Source organism: Typha angustifolia, chromosome 15, assembly GCF_048772165.1.
Source record: "Typha angustifolia cultivar Huaian chromosome 15, ASM4877216v1, whole genome shotgun sequence".
Lineage (NCBI taxonomy): Eukaryota > Viridiplantae > Streptophyta > Magnoliopsida > Poales > Typhaceae > Typha > Typha angustifolia.
The window spans coordinates 7,484,783-7,506,815 of NC_133253.1; the positions used below are offsets into that span (position 1 = coordinate 7,484,783).

The 22,033-nt window shown below is 38.4% G+C and overlaps 2 protein-coding genes across 2 annotated transcripts; both read left to right on the forward strand.

Annotated features, from left to right (window-relative positions):
• Positions 1–2,066: 2,066 nt before the first annotated feature.
• On the forward strand, positions 2,067–12,221 carry LOC140779289 (uncharacterized). Its single transcript, XM_073124306.1, has 4 exons — positions 2,067–2,171; positions 9,564–9,700; positions 10,689–10,770; positions 11,270–12,221. Exons 1-4 carry the CDS (start codon positions 2,067–2,069, stop codon positions 12,143–12,145), a joined length of 1,200 nt encoding a protein of 399 aa, XP_072980407.1. The 3' UTR covers positions 12,146–12,221.
• A 7,989-nt stretch (positions 12,222–20,210) lies between these two features.
• LOC140779296 (uncharacterized) lies at positions 20,211–21,605 on the forward strand. Its single transcript, XM_073124313.1, has 2 exons — positions 20,211–20,287; positions 20,775–21,605. Exons 1-2 carry the CDS (start codon positions 20,216–20,218, stop codon positions 21,603–21,605), a joined length of 903 nt encoding a protein of 300 aa, XP_072980414.1. The 5' UTR covers positions 20,211–20,215.
• Positions 21,606–22,033: the final 428 nt, after the last annotated feature.

Below are 22,033 nucleotides of genomic sequence, written 5' to 3' on the forward strand. Positions count from 1 at the left end.
GGTAGATTAATAGCAAACAATCAATCTAATCACGAATAAGAATCCCTACTATAAGTAATCATAGAGAATAAAGAGAGATATAAGATTTACGTAGTTCAATAATACGCCTATATTCATGGGCAGTGCAAAACTTCAATCTACTAATCAAATCTAAATACAAAAGGTTTTCCAACTCCGATCTCCCTTAGTACAATGGTGGTTATATCTCTCATATTTTTTCCTTGCATAATAATCCTAAAGCCTCAACTTAACTATTTACAAGGATGACTTGATGGAGAACAAAACCCTCGAGGCGTTCCTGGAATGCTAATTCGGAACACAAGAGGGCGTTTACACTTCTAGGACCCATTCGAAGTGGGGATTTAGGAGCTCAACAACACATCATCAAGAACGAAGAGACTTAAAAAATTAAACGGAAGCAGAAAAAGCCTATATGCCACAGCAAATCCATCCAAATACAATAAAAAGGGTGAGAACCCTTACATAAATACATTATCAAAATAAAATACAATAAGGGAACATAAATTTGTTAAACCTAAGTACAAACTAAAGCATGAAAGGAAAGAGCTATCGCCTTACAAGATAAATTGCTACCATGTATCCTGCTAGGGTACTAATCAATCTGCATCAAGTATCACGAAATGAGCCTAACACTCAGCAAGTGCCAATATCACTAGTTAAGTATCATGGATAATAATACACCCAGCATGAAAAAATACACGTGCACTATGCAACTGAACATAACATAAATTGAAATATATATGTCATATAATTGGCTAGCATGGTTTGGCAATACTATATCTATTTTATCCATCACTTATATATGACATGCCTTTCATACAGGCCTCGGCCACCAACCAATGCTCAAAAATCATAACGGCTCTCCTTGAGACAAAGACCTTAGGGGTAAAATTTCTTACCTGTTACTTGACGAATAGCATGACTAGTCATCCGCCACTACAAACTAGGAGCCCGAGTCGTGAGCCCATCACATAAATTAGTATGGCACATTGGTATGACCATCTGAGTCTGCGGCTCCACATCATGGCACCACTATGCGAAAACTCATGAGCCGTCGCTAGGGGTGAAAATGAATCGGATACGGATCGAATAATGCTCAACCCACATCCAGATCCATATTTTTTATTCGGATACGGATATTTGACGAATAGCAAAAATTAAAACCATATTCTAATTAAACAGATACAGATAATTTTTGGATATGGTTAAGATAATTTTTAAATAGGGATCAGATATTTTTTGAATACGGATTGGATCTAAAACAAACATGTATCGAATCTTAAATGGATTATGACCTTTCTTTTAGACACAATTAACAGAAAAAATAACAAACCACTTCAATTGTCCATTTATACAAATAGAACTTAACAAACTTCAATTAACTTCAACGTACAATCACTTCATTCACATTAATTTTAAAAAATTAAATTCACACATATTCAAATACAAAGTCTAGACAAAAGTTAACATTAACTTCGGGAAAATTAAATTAACACAAACACGATCTAAGAGACGCATAGATTAATAAAGAAGAATGTAAACTTACAATTTTACTTTTAAAACAAGAATTAGATGTTGGGTAAAAAATGAATTAGAATCAGATAATTGTAAAACAAGAATTAGAATTAGATGTAAACTTACAATATTACTTTCAAAATAAAATTCAGAATCAGATAACTAGATAACTGCATTGAACCCAAAACAATAAAATAAACCAAATGCTACTTAAAGAAGTAAAAAAGAAGATTAAAATAACAAATTGCTAATTGACAAGCAAACATAGATAATTTAACTCTGAGCTAAAATTAAAGTACCTATAAATAGATAATTTAACTCAAATTACATATAAATTGGTGAAGTGATGGAGCTTGGTGACGATGACGGAATGGTGATGGCCGTGGAGTTTGGTGATGGCAACGGAGTGGTGATATCGGCAGAGCTTGGTGACGGAGGAGGCGGAGCTTGGTGACGGCGACGGAGTGGTGATGGCGGTGGAGCTTGATTGCAGCGAGCTAGAGGGAGGATAAGCTTGGTGAAGCAACGAAATGGTAATAGCGACGAAGCTTGGTCACGACAGAGATGCGATGGTGGCGGAGAGCTTAGGTTGGCAAGCTGTTGAGCTCGAGGAGGAATCGAAGGAGGCGAGGTTGGTGATGCCACGATCGGGGAGGTGACGGTGTCTGGTGATTGGTGATGGCGAGGACACCGAGGAGAGACTTTAGAGTTGGGGGTGGAGGTGGCTATGGGATCAATTTTGTGGGAGATGGAGAGGGTAGGGCTAGGGTGTAATAGATGAGTTGGGTATTTAAATAGCGGGTAAACAGATATTCATTATCCGAATTCATATTCGATAATATTAGTTATACCCATATTGTATCCGGATCCGAATATTTTCTTAACATACTGTCCATATCCGAATATTTTCTTAACAGACTATCCATATCTGGATATTTTACTACACTCTTATCCATATTCATATTCGAATCCGGATCTGATAAGATTTTTCTATCCTTATTCGATCCGATCCGGATAGGATAGTGAGTCGGGTTAGACTTAAACTGACCTGTTTTCACCCTTAGTCGCCGCTCATGGATGTCCTTACCTTGCGTTATTATGTGCTGCTAGGTCTATGTCATTCTACCATTACTCTCTAGTTTAAACACTCTAAAAGGGTTGACTCTTGCTAATTGATAGTATATCACTCATCACCCTGTTACGGACCAGATTTGGAACGATCCATCCGTAAGATGATTGTGAAAATTTAGGTGGAGGTAGCCTCGTGAGTTATGGTTTTAATGGCTCTAGTTTTACCTAAATTGGAGGTCGGAATGAAAGGATAAAAATAAAATAGTGAAAATATGTCAAGGAGGGCAGAACGGTAATATCTGACGTTGTGGCGATCGTCGGAGGGTGGTGGACGGCCGTGTAGTAGGGTGGCTGCTAGAGGTAAGAGGTGGCTAGGGTTTGGATACTTGAAGGGGATCTACGGTTATGATCTACTCCTATAAAGATAAAGACAATCTAACGACTAATGTAAAAAAGATAAGGACGAGAATAATAACTGGCTAAACTCATATTTCTCTCAATTCAATTCCATATATTTATCAATACATGTCCACTCCTATTTATAGAAGTAAAAATCCAAAGTGGATTGGATCCACATACAGATTATCCGATTTATTTGAAATTCAAACAACAAAATAAAGCTAACTAACTAACTAAATCAGCCTTCTTTATCTTTCTCGGATTAATCCTTCATTTTGCCATAGATATATTCTGAATCTGGAGAAGTCGTGAATATCAAAGTTGTATATCTGGAGGTTGACGATCTTATTCAGCTGTTTGATATTATTCGGATGTCTATAGAATATTCTGTAAATATTTTTTTAAAACTATGCAAAACTAAATTTATCTAATTAAATAAAATCCTAACCTTCTAACTAAACCAAATAAGAAAATAAGATAACTAGACTTAATCCATTAAGCCCAATCGTTCCTTGATGTGATCCGATCTGACCTGGTTCGCATCACACCCATTGCCCGACAAAACAACTGCCTGACCCTAATTGAGAAGGTGTCGGGTACTATTGAGACGTAGAAGTCATCCTCCTTTATAATTGTGCCTTAGTGCTAATGGCCTGATAAGATACACATGACTAGCATAACTTAATCGTAAGAAGGGGTATCTAAGCATGCGGATGAATGTACATCATAATTAAATTAAAAAAAGTTATATCAAACAATATGTTAATCATATAGGTTTCAATATGATAAATAAATTAGCATTTCATAGATGCTCATGTTATCAATCATCACATAAAGTGATAATACAAGAGTTGATAGACCACTTTTTTGGATTTGCTATAATTCCTAGGGATAAGTAGCCTTCACTTTAATCATGGCGGCTCTGAGGTGAGTGCTAGTCCTAGGGTGCTCTAAGATAGAATCGTTAAGTCAGCACCTATTTCTAAATTTAAGGGGTAGTAAAAAAGGGGATAAATAATACTATGAAAATAACAATAAAGGAGATGAAGAAAAATAGGGTTCACACCTTGCCTAGCACAATAATGATAGAACAACAACTCGAAAAGGTTGGGCTAACAGGTGGGCCAAATGATGCGAACCGGGTCTGATCGGATCAATTCATGGGGACATTGGGTTCGATTGATCGAGTCTATTTATCTTTTAATTATTTCATGACGTAAGCCTTTTAGGAAAGTCTAGTTTAGTCATGTGAGCCATTAAGGCAAGTCGAAATAAGTCATGACAGCCCTTAAGACAAGTCTAGTTAAGTCAAGTAAGCTTTTAAGGCAAATCCAATTAAGTCATGTCAGCCTTTAAGACAAATCCTAATTCGAGTCAATGCAGCCTTTAGGGCTAATCCTAGTGGGACTCGTTGTAACCTACCTCTCTATATATAGAGGTTGGGCTCCTTGTTAAGCATCCAAGCATTGAGAATTAATTGAGTTTAGTTATTTTCTTATTACCGTATTTACTGTTTTATCGTAGCCGTTAGATCGTTTTTATCTTTCTAGAAGTATCAGAGCCGTAGAATCTCCAAAGCTTTCAAACCCTAGCCACCACCTTCCTTTAGTAGCCAGCCTACCCTACGATCGTCCACCACTACTCTTGGCCGTTCACCACCCTCCGACGATCGCCGCAACGTCAGATATTTACTATTCTGCCCTATTCTAACCTATCTCCACTGTTTTATTTTTAATTTTTTTATCTTGATCTTCGATTTAGGTAAAACTAAGCCATTAGAACTCTAACTCATAAGGCTACCACCACCTAAATTTTTATATTTTTCTTAAGTCCGGATCTGTCCATATTTGGTTCGTAATATTGGTATTAAAGCCGACGTTCCTCGGATAATAGTGAACACGTGATCCAAAGCTAACCTAGGGGAGATCGCGGTCATGAAGGACCAAGAACTCGTCTCCATTCCTGTGGAGATTTCCTCAGCACCACTAGCAACTATCGACGATGAGTCGCCATCGTGGACGAAAGCATTTTTTAAATAATTTTTCGTCAAGTCGAAGGAGATCCAAACTGCCCTCAAGGACTTAATTGAAACCATCCTCAATGACTCATTTCAGCATTGATAGAAGTTCGCCTAGTCCACTACGACCACCCCGCACCACTTGTGTCGTCGGCCACGCTGGAATAGACCACCCACGAACCGACCATGGGAGAAACCACACACACCACGATGGTCGAACAAGAGTGCATCGAACTGGTGGAATATGGAATCACCCTAGAGTTTGGAGTGGATGCACCCCTTGAGTGCGCACCTCAAGGCCCGGCCCCACCACATGATGATATGCCACTAGCTGAAAACCCACCTCATCCGATGGCTAGGGTATGCTCTGATTTGACAACGCCTAAGATTTTGGCAAGACCATCTATAGCTATAGTTTGACTCGAACCACTAGCGATTAGGATTTGGTCCGAGCCAACCGTGGCTAGCATAAATTATGGCTCAAATAAGTGGGCCCTAGAGCAGAACCTACCATGGGGCCCTCCTCCTTGTGGCAAACGAGATTCACATGCAGATCGAGGACATGCAATTCGAGAGCGTCAATAGGTATGGAAACCACCATGGACATCTTGAGGACAAGGTAGTCGGAAGCGTGGTAGATTGATACGAATCGGGTCTGATCGGACTAATTTACGGGGACATTGGGCTCGATTGATCGAGTCTATTTATTATTTAATTATTTTATGATATAAACCTTTTAGGTACGTCTAGTTTAGTCACGTGAGCCATTAAGGCAAGTCGGAATAAGTCATGATAGCTTTTAAGGTAAGTCTAGTTAAGTCAAATAAGTCTTTAAGGCAAGTCCCATTAAGTCATGTAAGTTTTTAAGACAAGTCTCATTAAGTCATGTAAGCTTCTAAGGCAAGTCTCATTAAGTCAAGTAAGCTTTTAAGGTAATTCTTATTCGAGTCGTGTCAGTCCTTAGTGCTAGTCTTAGTGAGACTCGTAGTAACCTATTTCTATATATAAAGGGGTTGGGCTCCTTGTTAAGTATCCAAGCATTAAGAATTAATTGAGTTTAGTTATTTTCTTATTACTGTATTTACTATTTTATTGTAACTGTTAGATCGTCTTTACCTTTTTAGAAGTAGATCATAGTCGTAGAACCTCTAAAGCTTCCAAACCATATCCACCACTTTTCTCCAGCATCCACCCTACTCTACAACCATCCACCACCACCCTTCGACGACCACCGCAACGTTGGATATTTATCATTCTATCCCGTTCTAATTAATCTCCGCTGTTTTATTTTTAACTTTTCATTCCGACCTTCAATTTAACTAGAGTAATTAGAACTCTAACTCACGAGGATACCACCACCTAAATTTTTTTAATTTTCTTACGTTTGGATTTATCTAGATTTGGTTCGTAATAGCAAAACCTAGCCCAAGATAAGGCTGTCGGGCTAGGCTAAGCTCAGCCCATAGCTAAGGCACGCTTAAACTAGGCAAGCCCAGCTCGACCCGACAAGCTCAAGCTGGCTCTACCCAGCCCAAACCCGGGCACTCTCGAGCTAGGCACTACGCAGCTTGTGCCTGGCGCACTTTCGTTGGCACCACCCAGCCTAAGCCCTAGCAGTAGTCCCCTACTTAATCGACTAGGGCGCTGCATTAGAAGGGAGGGGCTTCCTCCCCTCCCCCCAAAGAATCCAAACTCTCCACCTTCTCCCCACCTCTATCATCCACACGAGGGGGAAGACCCACGCCAGCAACGAACTATTGCTAGACTCTCGAAGGCCGAATAAGGATGGAGGCGCCATGCCCAAAGCGCCACACCATCACCAGCTAGAAAAGAAAGAGCGAGGGAGGAGGACTCACCGACGATGACAGCTTCACCGGCCTGACCATGACAATGACAACCACGACGACGATTGGATTAAGGGGAAAAATAGTGGAATGAGAAGAATGGTGAGAGGAGTGAATCGAGAGGAGAGGAAGAAATAGAGACAGAGAGAGATGGAAGGGTGGCGGCCCACTACCTAAGACCCGCCCTCCACACACATCGACGGTGGCGTGCATAAGGGGCTGACCTACCCCTCCCTCTCCCTTGGCCTAATAAAGGGACTCCTTTGTCAGGTCAAGCATGGGGCAGAAAGAATGGAGATGTGAAGGTGGCCACGTGCCCCACCCTTTCTTACTTTTTTGGGCATTACACGTTCGAATGCCTCGAGAGGCTATTCAAATGCCTCAGCACAAGAAGCCTAAAATGATTGATCTATAGCAAGTCTGTTCGAACAAATTCTATTACGGCTGCTCTCGATAAAGATGATTGTCTATCTGATTTGTTAATCTAGACAGATTTCAACACGGAACTTGCGAATGCAATATGAATCGATTTAATCGTTGGAATGATCTGAGATCAGATATGTTGTTCCTCTAGAAGTTATAAATCCAACGCAGCCAGAATCTCATCGATCGGGCTAGTAGATAAAAAATTATGAAGAAAATAGTGACTAAGGGCTAGGAGCTAGTGGGATGGATATGGGTTATATGGTTAGGATTTGAGGAGATGATGATGGCCATGATGGATGGGTTAGTGCCTTGAATAAGATGAGGTAGGAGAAGAGAGTTTTTAGATATGACTGGTTGCTAGAGTGAGGAGGGAGAAGTGACAGAAGATTAACCTCGGCCATAGAGGAGAGCTCTGGTTGGATTCCGAGAGGGAGGAAGGAGGAAGGAGAAGCTCGCTCAAGCTTAGATGCAAAAATCAATAATTCTAAGTTGGTTATTTTTTCATATATATGGAGGCTAGCCAATTATTAAAAAATTCTAAATAAATTTGAAAAAAACAAATCCCTAGACACACGTATGTATCTAATCTCTAGGCAATGATATTTCTCGTTCGCTTAAGTAAAAGTCGGAAGAAATATTAAAAACGAAAGTAGAGATGAACGCCAAGATTTTAACGTGGAAAAACCCAAAACGAGAAAAAAAACCACGGATCCAAACTCGGATCAAAACCAATCACTATAATAGTAGCAGTTATAAGATTGACTCACAAAACACCCCGTCGATCCAAACGACTTTGTTTCTCTCAGTCTTGATCGCTAGAATCCACGATTCACTGCTTCTTGTGATTGAAGTCCAATCTCAGTAGCCCTCGAGATTGATCTTTCGTCTAGATCACCCTTAAGACGAAAGATTAAATTCTTGTAGATGAGTGGAACATTGTTAGTTGAAGAATCGATGTAGCCTCAAGAAGTCTCTTTCAATAATATTCCTTCAATAATATTTCTTCAACTCTCCTTGAGATAGGGTTTCATAATCCTTATATATGATCTTCAAGGTAGAGACAAATCCGAGTCTTATCCGTACTCATGATCTTCAAGATAGAGTCAAATCCGAATCTTATCCGTACTCATGATCTTCAAGATAGAGCCAAATCTGAATCTTATCCGTACTCATGAAAGTCCAATATTTTTAAACTTTGTTGGTGCGTTCGAACGGGCTCGAGTGCGTTCGAACGCGACAGCTTGAATTCTTTAGGTTGCGTTCGAACGCGTTTGTGAACGCGGCTCTCTGTCTGTGTGAACGCAGTGCCCACGTTCGAACGCGTTTGTGAACGCTGCTCTCTGTCTGTGTGAACGCAGATTTCGCGTTCGAACTCGTTTGTGAACGCACCGCGTTCGAACTCGTTTGTGAACGCACCGCGTTCGAACGCGTTTGTGAACGCGGTGTGAACTCAATAGCTTTTCTCCAATAACCTTGCAATTCTTCAGACCAGAGATATTCTAGACTTGTGTAAAGCTCATATACATATAAAAAATACACTTAGAATATTTTATACACAATTGCCAACAAATAAAAACCTAACAAAATTTTAATACGAATAACTTATTCGACGTGCGTTCGAACGCTCCTCGATCGCGTTTGAATGTTAAAAAATAGAGCTCTAGATATGCGAATGCGAATCAGGCATTCAAACATCCTCCACTTGCGTTTGAATGCATTAGCCAGAAGTCATCTTATTTTCATAAAATACAAATAGAAAATGATACAATCATGTCTAATCTGTATCTAAATCAAGAACCACAACAGATCCACTCCCATTCAAATGAATATCTTAATTTAAGCCAATCTTCAACAATTCTCCACATTGGTGAGAACATCAAGACTTTAATAAAATTCCTCTCCACTAATGTAAGATTGAAACCTACCAAAATACATCGCTATTGAATTTGCATCCTAAGACACCAAATCTAAAGGGATCAAATATGTGTGATATTTATTAAGTCCAAACAATGTTGGAACTTGACTATTGTTACCAGATTTGTCAACATATCTATAAAATTATCAGTCGCAATCTTGCAAGGTGAAATATCTTCTTCCTTCAAAATTTTGGTCCCAAAATAAAAACGGACATTAATATACTTTGTTCTAGTGTGAGGTGATATATTGTCGGCTAAGGGGAAATAGAATTCCACAAGGAAAACAACTCGAATCTACCTCTCCTTCCAGTGGCCTTCATTGTTTGACTTTTCTTTCACTTGAGAATTGGATAGAAACTTCTTAGAAGGTTTATTAAGTTGATAGATGGTGATAAGAGCATTCGTCATGAACATGTTTATATCTCGGAACTTACTTCTCTCCATCCAAGCTCAAAACCGCCAGTCTGGTGCATGTTTCTCACTACGGCCGGGTTTGTCATCTTACTTGTTTTCTCTTTTGCTAGACATTTTAGGGGCTGGTTGGTTTTGATTTTTCTAAAAGTGGCTAAAAGGCATTGTTTGGCTTAATACTTTAATATATGTAACATATAAGATAGTATTTTGAGCTCATATACAGTTTTCTGCATGCGTGTCAAAAAAAAACAAAAATTCCTCTCTCTCTCTCTCTCTCTCTCTCTCTCTCTCTCTCTCTCTCTCTCTCTCTCTCTCTCTCTCTCTCTCTCTCTCTCTCTCTCTCTCTCTCTCTCTCTCTCTCTCTCTCTCTATATATATATATATATATATATATGTATATATATTCTTAAATGAACTCGAGTATTCTTCATCTTTGCTGCATATATCTCACTACGAAACTCGCCCTCTTGCCTGTTTTTTTTTCCGTTTGTCTTTAATATTTCTTCGCGGGTTTATGATAAGTAGATAATAGGACAGGAGATATCAATCTTAGGGGGAAGTAAAGGGCTGGATGATTTTTATTTTTTTTTATTTGGATTCGCCTTATTTGGACTAAGCCTCAAAATATTAGAAGGATGATGATAATTCATGATTTTATACGAAATTTCATCTAAACTGCGGAATATCATGTTTGTATTCATGACTTTAATTTGATCATTGAAACACGTTTTATAGTTTTTAAGTAATTATGACAACTACCTTGTTCAATCTAAACGAACATTAATTAGTAGAATCTTATGCTTTTTTTTCTTCAGTATTCTTCAAAGTTGATTACTGTATCATACTAAATTAACAGCTTAATCGGAGTTTCTCTCATTGTTACATAATTAACTAAAATCATTTGAGATTCTAAAAAATTATGGAACCTTATAATCTCCTGAGCTCCTTGAAATCCTCTATATTAAAATATTTAGCAAAATAATTTTTTTTTTCTCTTGGTAAATACTAGCTTGTAGAGATCCGTGGAAGCGAGCATAAAATCTACAGCTAACCTTTTGCATACAGGACGAGGAAGATGTCGTTGGAATTCGAAGCCACAGATGGTAGTCGCATTGTAAAGCCACTCTTTGCCACCAACGAAATCCAGGTTCATAATTTTAAGATAAAGTTATAAAAAGCACAGTGTATTTTGACTATATTATATTTCGACAATTTGGTGAAAAATACTAATTAAGCCACACTGCCATCGGTTAGATATATATAATTTAAGCCAACGATTAGAACTTAATTGTAGATCCAAATTAAAGCTCCAAAATAATTTGTAGATAAACTAAAACACCGACTTCCAATAAAATATGATCGAGTAAAGCCTTTAAAATTCTGAAATTGTATCCAATCCCTTGAGGTGCTTATTAAATAAAAATTTAAATATTATTTTAGCAAATATGAGGCTTTAATTATAAATAATAAAAAAGAGGACATTATTTATAATATAATCTAAATGTTGGGCGATATTTATAATTTTATCTAGTTTTAAAAAAATTTCTCGAATGATGAAAAATGAGTTCAGCTCGGATAAATCTGCCCGATGACCAATCCTAAATTATGCATTTATCTATTAGTGACCAACAATTTTGAAGTGGCAGACTGTGAGATTCATGCTAGGAACAACCATCGTGGAGCTAAACACCAAGCGTCACGCAGACGGCTCGAAAACTCTGGACGTACTCCTCCGGCAAAATCTCGACTCAAATATAGCAGATCATCCAATGCCTCTAACACCATCACCAACACCAACACCATCACCATCACCATCATCACCATCACCATCACCATCACCATCACCACGACATCCAGTATTAGAGGCGGTATCTCAGTCTCCGATAGGCGACTCGTCTGGATCTCAAGAAGCCACAGAGACAGTGCTGTCAGTTCAAGACCCAGGCGATGCCGAGAAGAAGAGAACACGCGAGGCGGTGAAGAAGGAGCGTCAGAAGATGAAGGCAGTATTCGAGAAGCAAATGCGCGGTTGGATGATGATACTGGCGACCCTCTTCGCCTCGATGACGTTCCAAGCGGGGCTCAATCCACCCGGCGGATTCTGGCAGGATGATGTGACTCATATCATCACTAATAGTACCATCGGTAGAACAGAAGAAAGTCATTCAGCGGGTTCCCCTATACTAGCAACCAAGAGTTCCGAGCGTTTTTTGCTGTTCGCTTGGTGCAACTCTTTGGCTTTCGCCTTCTCCATGGGGATAGTCTTCTTGATGCTATCGGAGAAGTTCATTTCACGGATCGGAGCAGTCGCTTTGCGAGGGACCATAGTACTTGCCATGGTTATGGTACTTGTGGCTTTTGCAGCTGGCTGTGGTAGTATTGATCCAAAGTATGGCCCGTGGGTGCTACTGCCAGTGGCATTCACCACGGGTATCTTCTTGATCTGGACTAGTTTTTCCGTTTGCGTAGCTAAAATGAGATGGCCGGGGAAAAGGAAGACGGAGTCGGCTGTTGCTATATGATTCATCTAGCTTATATTTATCATATATTTTCCGTAGTAAATAAATAAGAGCTAGTACTGCATCGATCGAACTCTTACAACAAGTTGGAATTCTCTTTTAATTTGAAAATGACTGTGCATATGAAGCTTTATTATGGGGTTCATGATAGGCGCACTATAAAGCCGACGGAGGAAAGAACTCCTCCCCTCCGCCTAGCCGAAATGCTAGAGGAGCGGGGAGGAAGAAAACGTTGGTGACTACTGGCGGGGAAAAGCTCGAGGAAGAAAATGCCGATCACAGTCGACAGAGGAAAAACTCCTCCCCTCCACCTAGCCTTAAAGCTAGGAGAGGGGGGAGAGAGAAAACATTGGTGACAGCCGACGGGGAAGAAATTTGGCGAAGAAAAAAGAGGGGAGGAGATCGCCAAACCTAGTAGAGAACTGCTAAGGCCGACAGAGAGAATAGTATTAACTGCCGATATCTAGTTGAATGTCGTACATCTTATATTTTTGTATAAGATAGGGTCAAGATGGGAATTAATCATCCGAGTTTGATCAAATAATAACAAAAGCGAAATTAACAAGATTATGTGGTGCAAACACAGTATTATCATGTGAAAAGAAAACCCATGATATACAATTTTATACAACAAAATGATACAGTTCTGGGAGAGACTCTAATTTCCAACATTACAACACTCAAGAAATGATTTCAAGCAAATATAAGATGTAAGAAATCTACAATGTATGACAATGAGATCTGCAGTCTGGCGTATGGCCGGAATGAAGAAAGAGTAGTCCTGGGATTACACACGAACAATTTCCGCTAAATAGAATGAAAGAATTAAAAATGAGCATGCATAGAAGATGCTGAACGATGAAGTCAGGCTATGGACAATGAAATCAAGGAAAATCATCGGTTGTTGGGTAGGCCAGGTTAGAAGTTGCTGCTGCTTTCAGTGGCAGAGATCGATGGACTCTCTGACTTCACTGCAAAAGAACCTTTACTTATGTCCAACGCCTGTAGCCTCCCAATCTGATCATGATGTGATGCCGTATCAGGAATGGTGATTGAATGAGGGAACTGGTTATTTGGGACATTTGGCTGAGACTGGTTGAATTGGGGCTGGAATGGCGATTTAATGAGTCATGACCTCAACAAAATGGGGTTGTGGAACACAAACACCGTCACATTCTTCAAGTAGCAAGAGCATTAAAATTTCAAGCTAATCTTTCTTCCCAATTTTGGGGAGAATGTGCTCTTACTGCTGTTCATATCATTAATCGGCTACCTTCCCCAATTTTAGCCGATAAGACACCATTTGAGCTTCTTTACTCAAAACCTTCTACTTTTTCCCATCTACGAGTTTTTGGTTGCTTGGCTTATGCCACAAACATTCATACCTCTCATAAATTTGACTGCCGAGCCACACCTTCCATTTTCATTGGATACCCGATAGGTCAAAAAGGTTACAAACTTTTTGATTTATTAACACAAAAAAATTTCACAAGTAGAGATGTCCATTTTAAAGAAGATATTTTTCCTTATTCTCCAAATAATACCTATTCTCTACCCTTTCCTTTGATCCAAACAACAAGCCCATCAAAGGGAGATGATACAAGTCCCATAAGCCCATATGACCATTCTTTTGAACCCAACTCAACCACATTACCATCATTTGAATCTAACCCTCCCACCTTACCACCCTCCACCGCAACTCTACCACCACCATCACACATACAACCACCTGAAATTTGTTCACCCATGAACCTTCTCCCCTCTACTTCCTCCCCGCCACCACCACCTTGCCATACTACCACCATTCCCTCTACCGGAACATCCGATCCTCCACCACCAACCAATATTCCTCTCCGCCGCTCCACTCGACAATCTAATCCACCTGTGAGGTTCAACGATTACCTCTGCTCTGCCGTCACGCATCCTCCCTCTGATCCAGTCACCTCATCCTCTCCAGATTCGTGCAAAGGGACAAGGTACCCACTGACCAATTACCTTTCTTATCATCGCTATACACCTGCACACAAATCGTTTATTGCTTCTATCAGTCAAGAGCGAGAGCCGACCTCTTACAATGAAGCTATCACCAACCCTCAATGGCGTGATGCAATGAAGCTTGAGTTAGATGTTCTTGCTGCCAACGGCACATGGAGTTTGACATCTCTTCCGGCTGGCAAGAAACCCATAGGATGTCGATGGGTTTACAAGATCAAACGTCGCTCTGATGGCACAATAGAGCGACATAAGGCGCGCTTGGTAGCTCAAGGATTCACCCAAATGGAGGGCATCGACTACCATGAGACTTTCTCTCCCACAGCAAAAATTATTTCTGTTCGCTGTCTTCTTGCCTTAGCTGCTGCCAGGGGCTAGCCACTTCATCAGCTTGATGTCCACAATGCATTCCTCCACGGTGACTTGACTGAAGAAATTTACATGTCTCCACCACCAGGGCTTCGGAGACAGGGGGAGGAACATCTCGTCTGTCGTCTACACAAATCGCTCTATGGATTGAAGCAAGCCTCCCGCTAGTGGTTTTCAAAGTTTTCTTCTGTCATCACTTCTGCTGGCTTTATACAATCACGAGCCGACTACTCCCTCTTCACCAAAAAGAAAGGCAAGTCCTTTACCATTCTCCTAATTTATGTCGACGACATTTTGATCACTGGAAATGATCCAAACAGTATTGCTGCCATCAAGAAGCATTTGCATAAAAATTTCAATCTTAAAGACCTTGGCGAGTTGAAATATTTTCTAGGAATAGAAATCTCTGCATCTAGGAATGAGATTTTTATGTCACAGAGAAAATATGCATTAGAAATAATCAAAGATGCAGGTCTATTAAATGCTGCTCCAGTGGACACTCCTATGGAAAGAGGCTTAAAACTGTCAGATAAAGATAAATTGCTTAAAGATCCAGGCAGATATAGAAGATTGGTGGGCCGCCTGATATATTTGACAGTTTCAAGACCTGATATCACTTATTCTGTTCATGTCTTGAGTAGATTCATGCATCAACCTAGAAGACATCATATGGAAGCAGCCTTACGCATTGTTCGATATCTAAAGGGTGCCCCAGGTCAAGGTCTATTCTTTTCTTTAAAAAATGATTTGAAATTACGGGCCTACTGTGATTCAGATTGGGGAGGTTGTCCTCTCACTAGACGGTCCACTACAGGATATTATGTGTTCCTTGGGTCCTCACTAATTTCATGGAAATCAAAACGGCAGAAAACTGTATCATTATCTTCAGCCGAAGCGGAATATCACGCAATGACAGGAGCTTGATGTGAGTTAACATGGCTTCGGTGCCTATTAGGAGACTTAGGCCTTATTCACCAAGGACCTGCTTCCTTATATTGTGACAACAAGGCCGCTCTCCATATAGCAGCAAACCCAGTCTTTCATGAACGCACAAGGCACATAGAAATGGACTGTCACTATATTCGAGACAAGATTCAAGATGGTTCAATAATTACCAAGCATATTGGCTCAGCAAATCAATTGGCAGATTTGTTAACTAAACCTTTGAGAAAGGAAATATTTATACCTATGGTACGCAAGTTGGGCGTGCAAGATATCCACTCTCCAACTTGAGGGGGAGTGTTGGAAAGAAATATTGAAAATATATTTGATTCCAACTTAAGAAGGGTGTTTGTTGGAAAGAAATATTGAAATCAGATTTGGTTCCAACTTGAAGGGGAATATTGGAAAGAAATATCAAAATCAGGAAAGAAATTTTAAAATCAGATTTTGTTACTATTATTATTGATTTGATTAATCTGTTTGTTATTTACTTTCCTTGTATATAGCAACACTATCCTAATATGTTGGATAGACAAGCTTAATTATAGGAGAGATTGTTGTAATCTCCTCCTATTTATGTACTTGATTCATCTTAGTGAAATACATAATTCCCTCGTTCTAATCTTTTTACACATGTTCTTCGGATTTCATTTGAAATGGGAAATTTTCATATAACACCCTATTTTTAATTCTCTGTCTCTTGAGGATTTTTGTTATTAGACGAAATATTTTATTAGAATAACGAAAGATAATTTCTAAAATGCCTAAATTACTCTTCTGTGAAATATGACAATCCGGTTAGATTTAGAAAAAGTTTCTTTTTAATAATTTTTAAAATACCTAAATTACCATTCGAAATGAAATGGGAACGAACACAAAAAGAGGAAAAACAAAATCATTACACCAACTAAATTCACATTACATTTTCTAGTCAAACTTCACTTTACCTTTTTTTTTTCTTTTTTCTTTCACTTTGATGAGTTTCTTAACTCTCTCCGAGTTGATCTTTAAAGTGGTAGTATTCAACTAATGGATCATATCTTATTGGTTTGTTGATGTCTACTTATTTAAGCACTTTGGATCTTTCATTTCTTCCATACTGAAAGAGGAGAACATCTCATCTTTCCAAGAGGAGAACGATGAAGACTTCTATAATTGCCATCTTTTTTTATTCTACTTCTAAGGAGAAATTAATTGCTACTTTTAGCGTCCCATTAAGTGAAGCTTGGCATGATCCTAAATTAAGAGGAGGTCACATTTGATCCTTATTCCTTCGGTGAGAAAGCTTCTTAATTTATCGTTAGAGATCCACCTTCTTCAAGTTCTATAACAAAGCCACAACTATCAAGGCAATGTGATTCTTCTATAGTCCAAAGGTTTGGAAACACACGTGACCCTCACGAGCTCTTCGGTTGGTATGCAAATACCTAGTTGGAATTTCTCTAGACTCATATCTTATATGTCAAGCTTGAGGACAACTTACTAAAAGATTGGGTTTATATGTATCCCCTACTTTCAATTAAGCAAGTCTAAGATAAGCTTTGATGAGTTCTCTATCCTAATCATTCTATAAAACTTTAACGGCTTTTCCTCCTCTTAACAAAATTGTTTTTTAAACTATTTTTATTGCCATCCTACATAAATATTGCTTTCCAACCGATAGCTTTATTTGGAAAGGTCAAAAAAAAAAAATCAGTCAAAGATCTCCGTCTGTCCAAATCACTTGCAAAATTTGAGTCAATATGACGAGAGAATGTGATGCCCAAATTATTGTCCATGTCAAATACCAATCCAACATATGATAACCGTCAGCAAAATACCTAAGTATCTATTTTATTACCTGCTAATATGGTTTCGATTGGCTATGTAACAACTAACGACACTGAATGCATGTAAAATATCCTACAAGCAATAAAAATTTTTAAAATATGATCAAATGAGTCTCCTTTGTTGCATCCTTCTTCTCCTCAATGTTCATGATGTCTCTTATTCTTGTAGACTTTGATGAGCACGTGATGACATACAACATTTGACTTGCTTAATTCTTGATTTTATTTTTCAAAATCTTTAAGAGTAAATTGAAAAATAACATTGACATGCTTTTGAAATAATAGAAGTAAGAGATCAAAAATAATTTTTTATAATATTTATCTCAACTCAAATACTTAATCATTCATAAATTACTGTCGAAATATTGCCCAACTTTTCTTGATCATCTTTATTAAATCCTATCTTTTTTTTTCCCTCATGTTATGCTCATAATCTATTCTCTTTAGATTAGAATAAAGTCTATAAATTTTTCCAACTTTTGGCTTAAAAAATTGTTCAATTCATTTGTTCAGCTAACATTTCATTTAACTTACTTCCTTTTAGATTTGTACCTCTTGATAGTAAATCGGTATTATATGTCCTTCCTACCAAATAAACAAGTGATTTGCTTCTCTAGTATTTATAAAGATGTATCATATAATGCATATGCTTTTGTAGATATAAGGAAACCAAACAACCTTTTAATAAAATAATTTAAGAATGAATCCATCAGCAATAAATATTATTGAAGATAAATCCCTTCTATGCTAAGTCATCATTCTATAGAGGATGCTTCCAGTGGGCTAACCTAAAATCCATCAGCATCGATCATCTGCATCTGTGCAATGACTTGTATATAATTCACATGATTTCAGTTATTATATTTTAAAATTGTCCTCGATAATTGTAGTTTAAGAGAGAGAGAGAGAGAGTAATTCAACAAACTAAGATGTTTGACCAAATAAAATTGAGATAAATACTCACCTTCTGAGAAAGCGATTATGTGATTTACTATCTGATAACATATTGTGTCGCGATATAAGTTTACCATATTTTTACAACAAAAAATGGCTTACTACATCGGAATCAACAAAAAATAAGAAAAAAAAGATAGAAAAATTATAATAACATATAATAAATAAAATCAAAAATGAAATTTTATGTCCCACGCTGACCTATATAGTAAGGAAACAAAGAATATTTACAAGAAACACGAGCAGTGAGAGTGAGAAAGAAAGGAGGAAGTTCTCCGATCCAAAAGAGATCAATCAGCGAGACGAAGGTAAACTTATTTAGAGTGTTTTTTTAGGTTAATAATCTGATATACTAACATGCTGTTCATGACCGTGATTCTACTGGATACGACTTCTTTCCTTAAACTATTATGTGTTTTTTATTTTCCTCTTTATACTTCTTCTTCATGGGTTTATGATTGATAGATAATCTAATATGGGACTCCTAAATTCTAATAGTTGTAAAATATAATAACACAATGGGATTTCTAGATAGTTGTAGAATAAAATTAGAGGATGCTTCCAGTGGGCTAAACTAAAACCCATCAGCATCATCTGCATCTTTGCAATGACTTTCTATATAATATATGACTTGGGCAGTTTGGAACTAAATCAAACCAGCTAGAATCCACATGATTTCAGTTATCATATTTTAGAATTGACTTCGATAATCAATAATTGGTCGAATCTCGTATATCTTGTTCTGCAGTGGATAGGATCTGACCAGCAATAAACATAAGGAGAACAAAGTCTGGATCCGTTCCTTCTTAGATGTTACCAGGAATTTAACATCCTAATTAAAAGAAGAAGTAATTGAACAATCCAAAGCGTTTGACCAAATAAAACTTAGATAAAATCTTTCTTTCTGCAAAAGCGATATACGCGATTTACCATCAAATGACATAAGATTAACCTATTCTATTACAACAAATGGCCCATTGCACCAGAACCAATACCAAGAAAAAAACAAACACTATTTTACAAGGACATATAATAAAAACCTCAAAATTGAAAATTTATATTCTTGTCCCGCGCTGTGGCCTATATAATAAGGAAACAAACAACATTTACAAGGCAACGCAAGTGCAGCGGGAGTGAGAGGAAGGAAGTTCTCAGAGCCCAAAGAGATCAAGCAGCGAGACGAAGGTAAACTTTTTTTGAGTGTTTGTCAGGTTGATAGTTTGTTGTAATAACAAGCTGTTCATGACCTTGATTCTATAGGGATAAATTTCTTCGAGAAACTAACTGAGTCTTTGCTATATATTTCGCACTACGGGACTTGCTCTCTTGCCTCTCGTTTTTTACTTTTCCTTTTCTCTTTTATACTTCTTCACGGGTTTATGATAGATAGCAATTAGGACGTGGGACTACTCATTCGAGGAAGCAAAGTGTCGGATGAGTTTCTCTACCGATTCAGATCCGCCCTATTTGGACTAAAAGCCTCAGATAACTCAGAAGGATGATGATAATTCATGATTTTATATGAGTTGAATGAAATGATGTGTTTCATCATGATTTTATACGAAATTTCACGATCTAAACTGCTGAATAACATGTTTGTATTCATGACTTTAAACACGTTTTATAGTTTTCAAGAAGTAACGACAACTATTTTGTTCAATCTAAAACGAACACTAGTAGAATCTTATGCTTTTTTTTTAATATAGTTCTTCTATTTAACTTGCATGTTTCTTGTTCAAAGCTGATGATTGTTTCATACTACAAAAACAGTTTAATAGGAGGTTCTTTCGTTCATGAGAATAATCAACCAAAATCATTTGAGATTCTAAAGAAATATGGAACCTTACAATCTCCTGATCTCCTTTAAATCCTATATACTTAAAATATCTAACAAACGATGGAGTTTTTTGGTAAACACTAGCTTGTAGAGATCCGTGGAAGCGAGCATAAAATATAGAGCTAACCTTTTGCATGCAGGACGAGGAAGATGTCGTTGGAATTCGAAGCCACTGATGGTAGTCGCATTGTAAAGCCACTCTTTGCCACCAACGAGATCCAGGTTCATAATTTTAAGATAAAATTATAAAAAGCACAGTGTATTTTGACTATATTATATTTCGACAATTTGCTGAAAAATACTAATTAAGCCACACTGCCATTGGTTAGATATATAATTGATTAGAACTTAATTGTAGATCCAAATTAAAGCTCCAAAATAATTTGTAGACAAACTAAAACACCGACTTCCAATAAAATATGATCGAGTCAAGCCTTTAAAATTCTGAAATTGTATCCAATCCCATGAGGTGCTTATTAAATAAAAATTTAAATATTATTTTAGCAAATATGAGGCTTAATTATAAATAATAAAAAAGAGGACATTATTTATAATATAATCTAAATGTTGGGCGATATTTATAATTTTATCTAGTTTTAAAAAATTCCCTCAAATGAAGAAAAATGAGTTCAGCTCGGATAGTTCTACCCGATGACCAATCCTAGATTATGCATTTATCTATTAGTGACCAACAATTTTGAAGTGGCAGACTGTGAGATTCATGCTAGGAACAACCATCGTGGAGCTAAACACCAAGCAACACGCAGACGGCTCGAAAACTCTGGACGTACTCCTCCAGCAAAATCTCAACTCAAATATAGCAGATCATCCAATGCCTCTAACACCATCACCAACACAATCACAATCACAATCACCATCACCATCACCACGACATCCGGTATTAGAGGCGGTATCTCAGTCTCCGATAGGCGACTCGTCTAGATCTCAAGAAGCCACAGAGACAGTGCTGTCAGTTCAAGACCCAGGCGATGCCGAGAAGAAGAGAACACGCGAGGCGGTGAAGAAGGAGCATCAGAAGATGAAGGCAGTATTCGAGAAGCAAATGCGTGGTTGGATGATGATACTGGCGACCCTCTTCGCCTCGATGACGTTCCAAGCGGGGATCAATCCACCCGGCGGATTCTGGCAGGATGATGTGACTCATATCATCAATAATAGTACCATCCGTAGCACAGAAAATAGTTATTCAGCGGGTTCCCCTATACTAGCAACCAAGAGTTCCCATCGTTTTTCGCTGTTCGCTTGGTGCAACTTTTTGGCTTTCGCCTTCTCCATGGGGATAGTTTTCTTGATGCTATCGGAGAAGTTCATTTCACGGATCGGAGCAGTCGCTTTGCGAGGGACCATAGTACTTGACATGGTTTTGGTACTTGTGGCTTTTGGAGCTGGCTGTGGTCTTCTTGATCCAAAGTATGGCCCGGGGGTACTACTGCCAGTGGCATTGGTCACGGCTATCGTATTGGTCTGTACTGGTCTTTCCGTTCTCGTAGCTAAAATGAGATGGCCGTGGAAAAGGTAGATGGAGTCGGCTGTTGCTATATGATTCATTTAGCTTATATTTATTATATATTTTCCGTATGAAATAAATAAGAGCTACTACTGCATCGATCGAACTCTTACAACAAGTTGGAATTCTCTTTTAATTTGAAAAATGACTGTGCATATGAAGCTTTATTATGGGGTTCATGATAGGCGCACTATAAAGCCGACGGAGGAAAGAACTCCTCCCCTCCGCCTAGCCGAAATGCTAGAGGAGCAGGGAGGAAGAAAACGTTGGTGACTGCTGGCGGGGAAAAGCTCAGAGAAAGAAAATACTGATCACAGTTGACAGAGGAAAAACTCCTCCCCTCCACCTAGCCTTAAAGCTAGGAGATGGGGGAGAGAGGCCGACAGGGAAGGAGATCGCCATACCTTAACAGAGAACAATATCTAGTTGAATCTCGTACA

Excerpts from the sequence above, each read along its gene's own strand:
- LOC140779289 (XM_073124306.1), top strand. The coding sequence starts at position 2,067 with ATGGTAATAGCGACGAAGCTTGGTCACGACAGAGATGCGATGGTGGCG. Across the intron at positions 2,172-9,563 it reads AATCGAAGGAGGCGAGGTTG|AAACTTCTTAGAAGGTTTAT; the intron begins GTGATGCCACGA and ends AGAATTGGATAG. Across the intron at positions 9,701-10,688 it reads ATGTTTCTCACTACGGCCGG|GACGAGGAAGATGTCGTTGG; the intron begins GTTTGTCATCTT and ends TTTTGCATACAG.
- LOC140779296 (XM_073124313.1), top strand. The coding sequence starts at position 20,216 with ATGTCGTTGGAATTCGAAGCCACTGATGGTAGTCGCATTGTAAAGCCA. Across the intron at positions 20,288-20,774 it reads TTGCCACCAACGAGATCCAG|ACTGTGAGATTCATGCTAGG; the intron begins GTTCATAATTTT and ends TTGAAGTGGCAG.